The following is a 14,121-nucleotide window of genomic DNA, read 5'->3' on the forward strand; positions in this document are numbered from 1 at the left end:
TATTAAGGTTCCCTGGCACGTCATGTGTTTCTGAACTACAACTCTCAGCTAAAGAAGTTTGTGGCAAATATATGTGCCAGTTAGGAATGCTGGGATTTGTAGTTAAACCACACCCATCTGCCTGGCTAGAAAGATGAATTTGCAGCTTCCCACACACTCATTCTTCAATGGGGGGAATATTCCCAGGGAAAATATCTGCTCCTCTCCGTCTCCCACTCACTGGCATTTAGTCACTATTATTATTACTGAGTCGTGCACTGAATGCTCAGCACTGGGATGCCTGCACCAAGTTCCTACAACTCCCCGGGCAACTGGATACAATAATGACTATCATCTGTGGCTCAACTACATTTCCCATCATCCCCTCTGGTCATGGGTAAACCGCTTTTTAATTACCTGGTGTTACTTGCCCTTTAAAATTAGCATTTTTCCTTACTCTCGCCCTGTTTCTTAACTTCGGCCCCCAGATGTTGCTGGACTACAACCATCTATCAGATCATGAATTGGTTGCTAGGGTAAGTGGGACTGTAGCAACCAGTTTATATCAAACAAACCAAATTAACGGCATACTGAAGGATTTAATGTCAGGGAGAATTTCCCCTTTAATAGAGGCAGGGAGCGAGAGAGAGAGAGAGAGATGTGTCTCCCCCTGCTGGGAGGAAAGAAGGACTACAGTTCCCACAATGCTCAGGGAGGGAGGGTGTTTATTGCTGAGCCCTGCAGGAAGAGTCCAACTCTCTCACTCACTCCCTGGGCTGATCACTTGCTGTGTTTACTGAGGGCGAGAGAGGATGGTGCCCATTGCTGCTGCAACTGTCGGCTCTGGATAAAGGGACAGACCCACTCAGTGCCAACTGCCAGCTCTGGATAAAGAGACACACTCACTATAGCTAAGGGGCTTTGGATTATTTCTGGGGTGCTCAGTCACTCAGTCCCCCCTGCTTTACAAAGACATGTGAGTTTTATTTCCATGTCCTGCTGATTCCGCTGCCTGCACCCCAACAAACTCCAAGTAAGTACCTTCTGCTTCTTTCCCTGTAACTGTCTGTACGTCATGACTGGGGGTCCTACTTTCTGTCTGTTGGGTATTTAATAACATTTAATCTGCCCCAACCCCTCTGTAACCCCCCAAATGCTCTGGCCCCCCACATATTGTTCATCAGTCTCTCACTCTCTGCTGCGGAGCAGGTGCCTGCTGTCCCTCCAGACTAATTGCCTCAAGTGCAGATTGTCCCCCCTGGGAAATTAGGGGTGCATCCTGGGGGGGCGGGGGGACTCCTATTGTATTTTTGGGGAGAGCTCTGCATTAATGGGTAACTCTATGAGCACCACAAACAAACAAGGAGCATTTCATGGTTAATGAGTCGTAACACCCCTGGAGATGGCAGTTGGGAGGCAGCGGCAGGCAGTTTCTGATTAATGATGTATCTGTGATATTGGGGGGGCCCGGCTCTAAAGCAGCTCTGTCGATTCTATGGGCAGAACATTCCCAGGTATAAGGGGCTGTTACCCAGATCCTTCCCTGAACCTTAACAGGACAATTCCTATAAACTCCCATGAGGGATTATTAGTAAATACACAGGTGAGTCTGACTGGCTCCCTAATCCGCTGGTGCTGCCATGTGGCTTTGCAGGGGGAACAGGTGCTGCTGATACTCGCACAGGTGTTTTTGCTTGTTTAAAAACAGGTGTTACCTGAGGGGAGTAGGGACCTGAACATTCCAGTCACCTGCATGCTCTGTCTCATATCCATGACATATGCAATGTGATGCTGAGATGGGGTGGCAGTTAGGGCACCCTAAATATACACCTAAAATAACCACATAACCTCCTGCCCCACTGCTCCCTCTCATCCCCTAAAAAAGATCAATGGCAAATTTGTCTCTGATTGTTACATTCATTTACCCCTAATATGACAGTTGGGAGAGGCTTAGCATTGTTTGCAAGGGGTAGAGTGTAAGCTCTTGAGGACACAATCCATCATGTAGAGGGTTGTTCAGTTAGGCTGGATAACAGTGGGTTGTTTCAGCTGGGGGCGGGGTATTGGATGGGGGTATTTGTGTGGGGCAATAAAAGTGTTAGTGAGTGTTTGTGTTCATACAATGAGCAGGGTGCGGGACAGATTAGTATACAAAGTATCAGACTGAGAGGGGCTTTTTGTATTCTGCTGTAACAATATTAGATTCAAGTGCCCTGGGTCGGCCAAACAAATGCCCCCCTACCTACATACATAGAGACAATAGTAAATCACGCTTTATTGCCCCTAGAACTTCACTGTCCCGCCCATTACAATGGGGGAGATGGACTGTGGGATGATGACACAATGGGTTGACCTGTTGCCTGGAACAGAAGGGGCTCATTCTGCCTGTCACGTTGTCTCTCACTGTAAATAGGTTTTATGGCCTCTCTGCAGGGAAATGAGAGGGTTAATTGCAGGGCATATAAAAAAAGGCATTGTATGAGTGTTACAGAGGGAGTGAATGCGGGGCCACACAGGTGGCTAATGAGGGGCCACACACACATGGGCAGAGTGACCCATAATCAGAACTCGTGGTTTTGTTTGCTCTGCCTTAGACAAGCTTTCTTATTTAACCCAGGCGCCTAGTTAAACCTGCCCCAGTCTCTCAAGCCTGCAGTGTTGTAAAGGGGAACTAACCCTCTCCTATAAAGAATGGCTAATTCTACATATGAGCGGCCTCTGTCATTTCCCAGCCCCAGCAGCCTCCTTCACTGGCGGTTGTGACTGTTGCTCTGTTTCTTGCTGTGTCTGACTCGGTAGCAGCCGGCAGCGAGTTGAACAGATGGGAGAGATTCCCAGCAGACGGGATTTAGGGAGATCCCTGGATGATCCCAGGATTACCCCTTCGATTATCCTGTTTGTCCTTACGGAAAGCCAAGTTCCTTCTCTCCCATGGGGTCACTTGCTCCAAGTTCTACACTGCCCAGCTGTGTGTGTGACGTAGTTCGACTACAACTCCACTATATACCCTTCATTCAGTACAAATAGGCCCCTTGTCACTGCACAGAATGATCAGTGACTCGCCTCTGGTCTTGCACTAGTGAGTAATAGTGAGCTCAAGCAGGTGCAACTGTGGGATATCACCAGACGGTGCAAATTCCTCCCAACCACAAAAGAGAAAAGGAAAGTATTTCTTTTGTGTCTGCCTCTTTAAGGGAAGTGGCGCATGGGATGGTTTTGGGGTGCTATAGTAGTTTAGGAGGTGCCAGATTGCATGAAATGATCCCATGTGATTATGCATGATGGGCCTTGTCTCCATTGGCAAGCAGCATGGCAGCCCCCGCACAGATTCCCAGACATTCGGTAATACCCCTCCCAGGGAAAGGCTGGGCTCTAGTGAGGATCAACATGTTGGTAATTGTTTCCTTGCTGTTAATGACTTTCCTGACTCCCACTAAATACACTTGTTGTGACCCCCGGGGCAATTCCAGTCTCTGCCAGTTTAACCTGATCATTCCCATTGTCCCATACAAACAAACAGCCTGTCCCTGACCCTGTCCTGTTGCTGCACTCACAACAAATACTCTGTGTCCAACAGAAACAACCAGCTGCAACTGCTTTACTTACTTACCCAGGTACAGAGCTCTGATTCTCTGTACTTCCTGCTCCTGGGCTGCTCTCTTTCCCATGGTCAGACAGGAACCTCCCCCTGGGTAAGTGAATCCAATCTCCCCCAGTACTTACCCAGGTACAGAGCTCTGATTCTCTGTACTTCCTGCTCCTGGGCTGTTCTCTTTCCCATGGTCAGACAGGAACCTCCCCCTGGGTAAGTGAATCCAATCTCCCCCAGTACTTACCCAGGTACAGAGCTCTGATTCTCTGTACTTCCTGCTCCTGGGCTGTTCTCTTTCCCATGGTAATGCAGGAATCTCTGGGTAAGGGAATCCCTTTGAGCCCCTACCAATATGAATAAACAGGGCCACTATCTGGGAGGTGCAGGGGAACATGAGTCCAGGGGACTTGTGGCAGAGGGGGCCCCCACGAGACGCAAAGGCGTTATTTGCAAGTAGCAAATGGGGTGGGGCTTGTAAAGAGTGGGCAGTGTTTGCAGAGATCAGAGGATGGAGTTTTGGCATAACAGGGGTGCAGACAGATGGATCATTGGAGTACTGGAGGGCCCTGATAATTTGTATGGGGCCCCATGATTATGAGAAAGGAACAGGCATAGGCTGCTAAGCATGCTGGGAATTGTAGGAGTTACATGTGACAGTTGCCTAATAACCCCAGTGTATTCCTGTTGGTTTGGGCTCAAGTTCAGACTGGGGAGTTGGCACATTCCCAGGAAAGACTCACCCCACGCTTCGGAGAGACTCTGCCCATTGGGCGTTGGAAGGAGACGTGTGCCGGCACGGGAAGTGTTAAGGGCCAAGTATAATAATGACATATCAGAGATAGGAACAGCCCAGGGCCCACGCAAGGGGAAGGACACGGGGCCACAGAACATTGGGAGGGGATATTGCAGTGATTGTGACGTCATCATGTTCTATGTTTGGCTATGGGGTTACTGTAGCCTTACACTAGGGGTGCAGGAGCAGTTCACCTTTGTGCCACTAACTGTTATATCAAGGAGGGACAGGCAAATATAATATGCTAATAACACAGGTGGGCATTTTAAGACTCTGTAGGCCGTGTATCACATCCTTGGATTTGCCCTTCGCGTGTGGCACCTACGCAGAGAACAGGTTTTTGCTTGTTTAGGATATCGGGACCTTATCAGTTAATGGCTGCAGTTGCCGTCTGTGATTCCTCTGGGGCCCTGGGCCCTCTTGTTTCTCTTGGGGAGCCTCCAGCCTGTAAATATTGCGCAGAATGGAAAGGGGTGAACTGGCTGTTACCCAGAATTCTCTGCAACTATTGCCTATGAATAATGAATGGTGGGTCCTGTTCCCCTGACAGCGCATAGAGGAGCCCATTGTGCCGTCATAATTGTAAGCGCCTTTATAACTGAAGGATCCGATTGCAGGGTGAAACCCAAGCCCTTGCTTTGTGGTGCAGGGAATAATATCGACGCTCGTGGGGGCAGGAAAGAGGGAATGTAAATCCAGTATGCTTATTAGTAGTTATACACAACTTGGAGCTGCCATACTGATTGCCCCGACCTGAGGATTGCTCAAAGTCATGGGATCATTAGAGACTCTCCGACACAAGCCCCTCTATTTTGGCCAGTGCCCTGGGAAGCATACAGGGAGGCACAATGCAGCCTCATTTGTATCAGAGACATCCATGTGAGAGAGGGGAAGGCAGGGGCGAGACCGTTCCCATTGTGTGATGCCTGGAATTCTCTCTGGCACAAAGGGACAGTCTGGGAGATGTCACACTGATCCCCAATGAGAGAGTGTGTTCCAGTGCTGGGGTTTGTTGTGGTTTTGTTCCCCCTGCCTTCCCTAAGCTTTCCTATTTCTATCTGCAAGTTAAATCTCCAGGCAGCAGTGCTGTGTGGGTGCCTCTCCTATTGGCAGGAGGAGATAAGTAAGGCTGGTTCATGCAGGGCAAGTGTAAGCTCCGTGTCGGTGGTATGGCAACTCCATCTCTCAGTTGCACTAATAAAGGGTGGAATTTGGACAGGCCATTGTGCAGTGACAGGGTTATGGATAGCTCCTCTGTTTTGTGTCGCCTTGGGGCAGGGGGGTTTGATTTATTATCTAGTGACATTGGGGAGAACAAGGGCGCAGCCTTGGTAACGGGACAATAAACAGAGATTCTCCTAATGTTTAGGGTGGGGATGCCTCCCCCTGCCTTCAGTCATTCCCAATAACTGCCCCCCCCCTGTCTGTCGATTGGGACACTGTAAAGCCTGGGGCAAAGAATGTCTTTAAAAATCGCAGACAGCCTACATTTCCTTTAGAATATGATGTCACAAGTACAGGAGAGACGTCACAATGTTATTTCAGGGTTTGGCAGGGGATCTCTGGGCAATTCTTGTGTTACTGGCAGCTCTTCATTAGTCAGATGGGCGACTGAAATGGAATGTGTATGTAAATAGCTCCAGCCAGCGCGCTTTGTTAGTGTAAGTTAATTCGCTGCCTCCTAATGACACAGCCTCAGTCTGAGCCAATGAGATTTGGTTTTATCAGCCCAGTCAGGTGACTGGGAAAGGAGATCTTCATTAAATGAGTTGCATCTTTTATGATGTGTAGGGTTTATAAATACAAATATGTAGAGAAGTAATGTTCTGGGCACACAATAAGCTATACCCTCATACTGTACTGTCTAAGGGAATCAATATGGTACCTCCTCCTCCCATATGTATAAATACAAATATACAGAGAAGGAATGTTCTGGGCACACAATAAGCTATACCCTCATACTGTACTGTCTAAGGGAATCAATATGGCACCTCCTCCTCCCATATGTATAAATACAAATATACAGAGAAGGAATGTTCTGGGCACACAATAAGCTATACCCTCATACTGTACTGTCTAAGGGAATCAATATGGCACCTCCTCCCATATGTATAAATACAAATATACAGAGAAGGAATGTTCTGGGTACACAATAAGCTATACCCTCATACTGTACTGTCTAAGAGAATCAATATGGCAGCTCCTTGGACCTGGACTCTCTGAGGGGGGGTTTGACCCTTCCTGGATCCTGTACATACACAGACGGTGATCTCAGCAGGTTCTGTCTGGATTTGGGGGGGTGGCACAGAGAGGAATGAGGGGTCAGTATATTGAGTCACAATGTGCCCTCTTGCCCCTGGCTTTTAGGATTATTGTGAGAGATTTCTCACCCTGGCGCCCCTTCCCAGAAATCCCCTCTGTGCCGGGAGTGTTCTCCTCATTCCTTCTGGGATTCTCTGGGAAGTGACACACATTTCATAACTAAGTGGCAAAAATAAGAGAAGTTCTGCAGCATCTGAGACTGTGACTTTGTGCAATGGAATGATGACGGTAACAAGACCCCTGCCCCCAACCATACTGCCCCTGTGACAGTGTGACTTTACCAAGTGAATCGCTATGGCAGCTCCCATATAAATATATACATGCACCATAACCCCCCACCCTGTTCTCTTTGTGTTTCAGTGGCAGTGCCAGCCATGTGTGAGTCTGCCCTCCTACCCTCCCCGCCGTCCAGCCCGTTCTACGGGGAATCCGCCGACACCTATTTCCATGTTGACCGCTGGCAGAAACTGCGCACCGCCGTCAGGAAGCTGGAATTCTGGGAAAGCTTCAGCGCTGAGCTGATCGGCAGTGGATTCTTTTCCAAGGTCTATAAGGTAAGATCGTTATGGGAGTAGGGGGCACCTCTTCTATCTGTACCACCATACTCATTCCTTCACTCAGTAGGCCAGTTCTCTCTGTGGAAGGAAAGACAGTGTATCTGTTACATTGTAGCAACGTTTGTGAAGCAAGAGAAGTGGAATCCTGCAGGGAATGCTCTGGGTTTGTTGCATGATGACCACTAGGGGCAGTGTTCTATTGTGGGCTTGGCAGAGGAGCAGTATATATGAATATTTATGTATATACAGTAGGGATACACTGAAGCCCAGGTCTCTCCACCCCTGTCTGGGGCTTTTTTTTAACCTTCCCAGATGTTTCCTTCAGTGTCACAAGCCACTTACACATGGGCGTTGGGTTATACCAGAAAGTTCTATGTGCCCGGCCCAAGGGCCCCGCAAAGTAACATCCTGCACAGGAACAGGGGTTACTATATGTTAGCCAGGCAGTTATTGGATACATTTACCCTTTAACTACCATATATAATTCTTTATGGAGACTGTATGAGGCGAGAGCTGCTCATATCTATCTATCTCTGTCCTATCCATTCAGTCTCTCTCTCTCTCTCTCTCTCTCTCTCTCTCTCTCTCTCTGTCTCTCTGTCTCTCTGTCTCTCTGTCTCTCTGTCTCTCTGTCTCTCTGTCTCTCTGTCTCTCTGTCTCTCTGTCTCTCTGTCTCTCTGTCTCTCTGTCTCTCTGTCTCTCTGTCTCTCTGTCTCTCTGTCTCTCTCTCTCTCTCTGTCTGTCTCTCTCTGTGTCTCTCTCTCTCTCTCTCTCTCTCTCTCTCTCTCTCTCTCTCTCTCTCTCTCTCTCTCTCTCTCTCTCTCTCTCTCTCTCTCTCTCTCTCTCTCTCTGTCTATATCCTCATGCTGATCAGGAATCCTTAGCTATTGGGCAGGTAATGAGGGAGAGGAGCCTCAGGGGGTCACTTTCAGGTGTCGGACATTCCCGACCAATAACACCTGTACAATAACACAAGTAGAAACAAGGGTCAGAGGCACAAAAGTGCAGCTTGGGGACAATATCTGCCCATCTCAGTCAGAGCTGTTATTCCGGTTCATAATGGGGGCGGAGCCAGAAATCTGGGAGATTGGGTCATTGTTCATCCCTATAAGCAGGTTTAAAATACCTAAGTGGGGCATTTGGATACTGAAAGGGTTAAAAAGATCTGCTGCTTTAGGGGCCCTATTTTTAAAGCCACAGGTAAGCTCCGCTGTTCCTTTAAGGGTCCACATTACAAGGCAAAATATCCCTTTTATAGAATATTAATAAGAACAGTAAGTAGCTCCCATTAGTGGTTCCTCCCCAGCACTTTGCATCCTACTGACTGGGCATTGTTATTATCAGGCCAGGGCATCTCTGGCAGGAAACAGAGGAAGCTTTTAATTGGCCCCTGCTGAGTGAGTGGGGTGTCTGTGCTGACCTATCACTGGCCTTCCTGCTCTCAGCTCTAGGATTGGCTGGGGACGTGCCGTACTTTAGGAAGGAAATATTACTCCGGGACGTTCCATTCTGTCCGACCCAAATTCACTATTCGGCTCTATCCAAACCTGATACGTTGGCAGCACTGCTGGTTAATGTGGGATTCATTGTTGGGACAAGGCTAATAAGTGGTTAACGTGGAATTCATTTCTGGGCATGTGGTTAATGTGGGATTCATTGTTGGGACAAGGCTAATAAGTGGTTAACGTGGAATTCATTTCTGGGCATGTGGTTAATGTGGGATTAGGTGCATGGAACAAGCTCTTAGGGATCGTTAGGTGATTAGTGGGATTAATGAAGTTTGCTGTGGGTGCTCTTTAGCCTATAATTGCCCCCTGGAGCCTGTGGGTGATCCTGTGGGGCATTAGGGCAACAACTCAATGCTGATTAATACTGAGCGTGTGTGCGTCACTCACTGTCTGTCTGTCTGTCCCAACTTGCCATGCCGACAGTAGGCTTATCCCGACCCGCTGATCTCTACACAAACCTGCCTCCCTGTATAATTCCTGCTGCATTGCGACTGCTGAGCTGGAACTCACTTCTGCTGACTGTGTGTTTGTTTGTAGCTCAGTCACAGGCAGACTTTGTATTGGCAACAAAATTCTGTGCCAGCGGCTGCTTTGTGTCTGCCCTGCACCACCCTGGCATTAATTCTTTCCCTTAGACAGTACAGTATGAGGGTATAGCTTATTGTGTGCCCAGAACATTCCTTCTCTGTATAATTGTATTTATACATATGGGAGGAGGTGCCATATTGATTCCCTTAGACAGTACAGTATGAGGGTATAGCTTATTGTGTGCCCAGAACATTCCTTCTCTGTATAATTGTATTTATACATATGGGAGGAGGTGCCATATTGATTCCCTTAGACAGTACAGTATGAGGGTATAGCTTATTGTGTGCCCAGAACATTCCTTCTCTGTATAATTGTATTTATATATATGGGAGGAGGAGGTGCCATATTGATTCCCTTAGACAGTACAGTATGAGGGTATAGCTTGTTGTGTGCCCAGAACATTCCTTCTCTGTATATTTGTATTTATACATATGGGAGGAGGGAGGTGCCATATTGATTCCCTTAGACAGTACAGTATGAGGGTATAGCTTGTTGTGTGCCCAGAACATTCCTTCTCTGTATATTTGTATTTATACATATGGGAGGAGGTGACATATTGATTCCCTTAGACAGTACAGTATGAGGGTATAGCTTATTGTGTGCCCAGAACATTCCTTCTCTGTATATTTGTATTTATACATATGGGAGGAGGGAGGTGCCATATTGATTCCCTTAGACAGTACAGTATGAGGGTATAGCTTATTGTGTGCCCAGAACATTCCTTCTCTGTATATTTGTATTTATACATATGGGAGGAGGAGGTGCCATATTGATTCCCTTAGACAGTACAGTATGAGGGTATAGCTTATTGTGTGCCCAGAACATTCCTTCTCTGTATATTTGTATTTATACATATGGGAGGAGGTGCCATATTGATTCCCTTAGACAGTACAGTATGAGGGTATAACTTATTGTGTGCCCAGAACATTCCTTCTCTGTATATTTGTATTTATACATATGGGAGGAGGTGCCATATTGATTCCCTTAGACAGTACAGTATGAGGGTATAGCTTATTGTGTGCCCAGAACATTCCTTCTCTGTATATTTGTATTTATACATATGGGAGGAGGGAGGTGCCATATTGATTCCCTTAGACAATACAGTATGAGGGTATAATAAAGCAGAGGTAGGTGCGCTTTTGCTGGACTAACTGGTATTGCGGGGGAACTGTAGATTTAGTTCACAAAAGAGACTCCTAATGGCTTCGGTCTGGCTGATCGTCTTAGTGACCTGTGATACAGCCTGGTGTGGTGGCTTTCACCTCTTAAGAGGTGCAAGCCACCACCTCTGCTTTATTAATCATTCACTTGTGGATACGTGGATCCACTTTTTTCTGGTGCAGCTTAAACCCTCCCTTGATACCCAGCAAGCGCGGATCTTCAGCTCCCTTATTGCATCTTTAGTATGAGGGTATAGCTTATTGTGTGCCCAGAACATTCCTTCTCTGTATATTTGTATTTATACATATGGGAGGAGGTGCCATATTGATTCCCTTAGACAGTACAGTATGAGGGTATAGCTTATTGTGTGCCCAGAACATTCCTTCTCTGTATATTTGTATTTATACATATGGGAGGAGGAGGTGCCATATATTTACCCCTGTCCCTCTGTCTGTCCATCAGGTGACACAGGGTATTGGATCTAAGTCGATGGTGGTGAAAATTTACAAAAACGATGTCGATGAGGAGGGAATTGTCCGAGAGATCACTTTGCTTCAAAAATTTTCTCACCCTAATATTGTAAGGTAAGCGACTTCGGTTCCCAGCATTCATAGCTGGGCTGTATTGTCTGAGGCGGCAGTTTCTAAATGATTGTGCTTGAGATTTAAAAGGGGGGAGGCTCCCCTAGTTTAATTGTTATGCTGTTTCTGCACCTTTAAAGGACACGGCAGTTTCAGTAACTGTGCAATTAGGGAGATGAGGTGTTGGGAGTTGGTACCTGGTGGGCTACTAATTTGCTTTATTTCTGTCTAGGTATCTTGGAATATGCGTCAAGGATGAGAAATTGCATCCAATATTGGAGGTAGGGATTCTTTTCATCCACCTTTTCCTGTTAATGCAGTCTCTGCCCCTCCAATTAAGAATTGTAATGTTTTTGGTGCATTTAAAATTGCGTAAACCCAAATCCCTAAAATCAAGGTGGCTGATGTCACTTAAACAAGTTGGAAGATGGTGCTAATTGCCCTTTAAGAGGCACGGGATTTCAGTTGTTTCCTCCGCTGAGTCGCATCTAATTGCTACATTGTGTCTGAAGGCGGAAGTTGGGATTGAAATGAAGATTCTTTTGCAGATTAAAGTATTAAATGACCCCTTATCCCTGCAGCATCAGTAAAGTTTTCTTTTTTTTTATGGCGCCCAAAGCTTTAGAGTCTAAATGATGGTCTCCACTGGGCTCTCTTCAATATCTAGCACCTCCTTGCAACTTACCCTTTAATCAATAATTAAAGGGCATTTCCCTGTGTCTTATAATATTGTGTTGGGGGTTAAACAGACTGGGAGCCACCAATTACTTTTCTAGTTTGCTCTCTGACTGGTGCCCCTGTGTTCCCCATTGCAGTATGTGAATGGGGGGTGCCTGGAAGAGCTACTGGCCACTAAAGAGCTCCCCCTCAGCTGGAGAGACAAAGTGGAACTGTCCTGTGACATCAGCAGGGGGATGGTCTATCTGCACTCCAAGAATATCTACCACCGGGACCTCAATTCCAAGGTACGGGTGCCTAAGTGGGACATTCTACTGGGAAATAAGCATGGTTGCAGATAGGGTTGCCACCGGCCTGGCCAGTAAAAATGTTGCTTGATGCCAATGTTATTTATAGGGAAACTCTATAGAAATATTGGAAGGCCGGTATTGTTTTTTCAGAAAAGGTGGCAAGTAGGTGCTTCTATCCTTTTCTCTGATTGGTTCACAGAACTGCCTGATCAGGGTGACCCCACGGGGCAGGGAGGCCGTGGTGACGGATTTCGGCCTCGCTCGGGAGGTCGGGGAGCTGCCATTGAAGAATGGGGAGCGCAAGTTGTCTCTGGTTGGATCTGCCTTTTGGATGGCACCGGAGATGCTGCGGGGGGAGCCGTATGACAGAAAGGTGGGTGGCAGTTTAGTGTTGGGGTGTGGTCTGGGGAAGCTGTTTTACAGTGCACCAGTCAGATACACAAAGTGCCCTTTACTAACTGTCCGCTTACATAGAGCAGCCATGGTTCCAAAGGGCCCAAATTTGCACCCTTTGTGGTTGGACCCCATTATGGTGACGGTGCTGAAATCTGACATTTGTTTATCTTTCTCAGGTCGACGTCTTTTCCTTCGGGATCGTTCTGTGCGAAATTCTGGGCCGGATCCCTGCCGACCCGGAGATCCTTCCGCGCACACGGGTAAGTCTGTCGCTGTGACTATGGGAGGACGAGGAACAAACAAAATACATTTCTTTTTCCCCATAATAAAAATTGCCCCCGGGGGCAGGAGCCGCGCCCTCCACATACTTTTCTGCTTCTCTCTCTCCTGGATCGAATGATAAAAAACAAAAATAAATGTTTCGAATCCCTGGAGCCAAATGTCTTGTGTAGAAAAATGTCATCCGTGTAGCGTCGAAACCGACCCACCTGCCTTTGTGGTAATGCCGTGGGCTCAGCAGAAATTTGATCCAACAGCCCCAGGGTAGGGTTAGTGGGTGCAACACCCCTGCTTTGTATAGATGGGTGGGAGCTGTCACATCGCTTGCAGTGAGGATGTAGTAGAACTTCCAGCAATCCATTCTCTGACTGTATATGATGCCACAATGGGTGTGTATGAAGGACATTGTGACGCCGCTCTTTCCATTCTTAGGATTTCGGGTTAGATGTTACGGCATTCAAGGAGATGGTCCCAGGTTGCCCCAAGCAAATGTTGGACCTAACCGTCACCTGTTGCCGGTTAAGAAAAGTTCACTGGGTTTCTTGCATTGTGATTGGGCCCCTGGGGCCAACTGTATTAGATTGACACTTGGTTCCTAACGCTTCCCCATTGGTTTGTTGCAGCTGGAAGCTTTCAAAAGACCCTCATTTGGGGAGATTCTCGACCAACTGGAAGACCTGGCCGAAGTGCTGGAGTCTCAGGCGTCCAATCAGAACGCCTGCTGAACGGACTTGCATTCCCTTGTATATAGTGTACAGACTGGGGCCAGAGATGGGATCTGGGCCCCCCATGGTGTATATGGAGGACTGCTATTTATTGAGCAAAACTGGATTCTATTTTTGTGAATAAATTTCCCTCCTGTCGCTTATTGAGTGGCGATGTGATGATCTCCTGGCCTTGTAAAGCTGTTGCTATTTCATTGGCTAATCAGCTGCTGTCGATGGGTCCGTGGGAGGAAACAATAGAATAAACTGTGGCCTTAATGTTCCCTGTTGTTTGATTGTCTGTTCAATATCATTCTCCATCAATAACCACCAGGGGTCGCTGTTGGACTGGTGCGGGTGGAGAATGACTCAGGTAAGCAACATGGCAGCTCTCACCTTCCTTGTAAATATGTTCTATTGGCTTCAATAAAAAATAATAGACAAGCTGGTTGTTTGGCTCCTTTTATCCTTCATACTATAAGCTTCTCTTTCACCTTTTCCTAGCCTCATTTGTATATGGGAATTAGTATTCCGTTCGGTATTTGGCCGAATCCTTTGTGAAAGAGTCCTAATTCACATATGCAAAATAGTAGGGATGCACCGAGTCTACTATTTTGGATTCGGCCAAATACAGAACCCGAATTTGCATATGCAAATTAGGGGTGGGAAGGGGAAAAATGTTTACTTTGTTTT

General features: G+C 47.1%; 1 protein-coding gene across 1 annotated transcript; it reads left to right on the forward strand.

Annotated features, from left to right (window-relative positions):
- The first annotated feature begins 833 nt into the window (after window positions 1-833).
- tesk1.L (testis associated actin remodelling kinase 1 L homeolog) lies at window positions 834-13,872 on the forward strand. Its single transcript, NM_001127821.1, is given in 9 exon segments — window positions 834-1,012; window positions 7,047-7,240; window positions 10,963-11,084; window positions 11,314-11,362; window positions 11,897-12,046; window positions 12,249-12,422; window positions 12,622-12,705; window positions 13,157-13,243; window positions 13,348-13,872. Coding segments are annotated over 8 exon segments (948 nt in total). The 5' UTR covers window positions 834-1,012; window positions 7,047-7,060; the 3' UTR covers window positions 13,450-13,872.
- The last annotated feature ends 249 nt before the right edge of the window (window positions 13,873-14,121 follow it).

The sequence above is a fragment of the Xenopus laevis genome, chromosome 8L (genome assembly GCF_017654675.1).
Source record: "Xenopus laevis strain J_2021 chromosome 8L, Xenopus_laevis_v10.1, whole genome shotgun sequence".
Taxonomy (NCBI): domain Eukaryota; kingdom Metazoa; phylum Chordata; class Amphibia; order Anura; family Pipidae; genus Xenopus; species Xenopus laevis.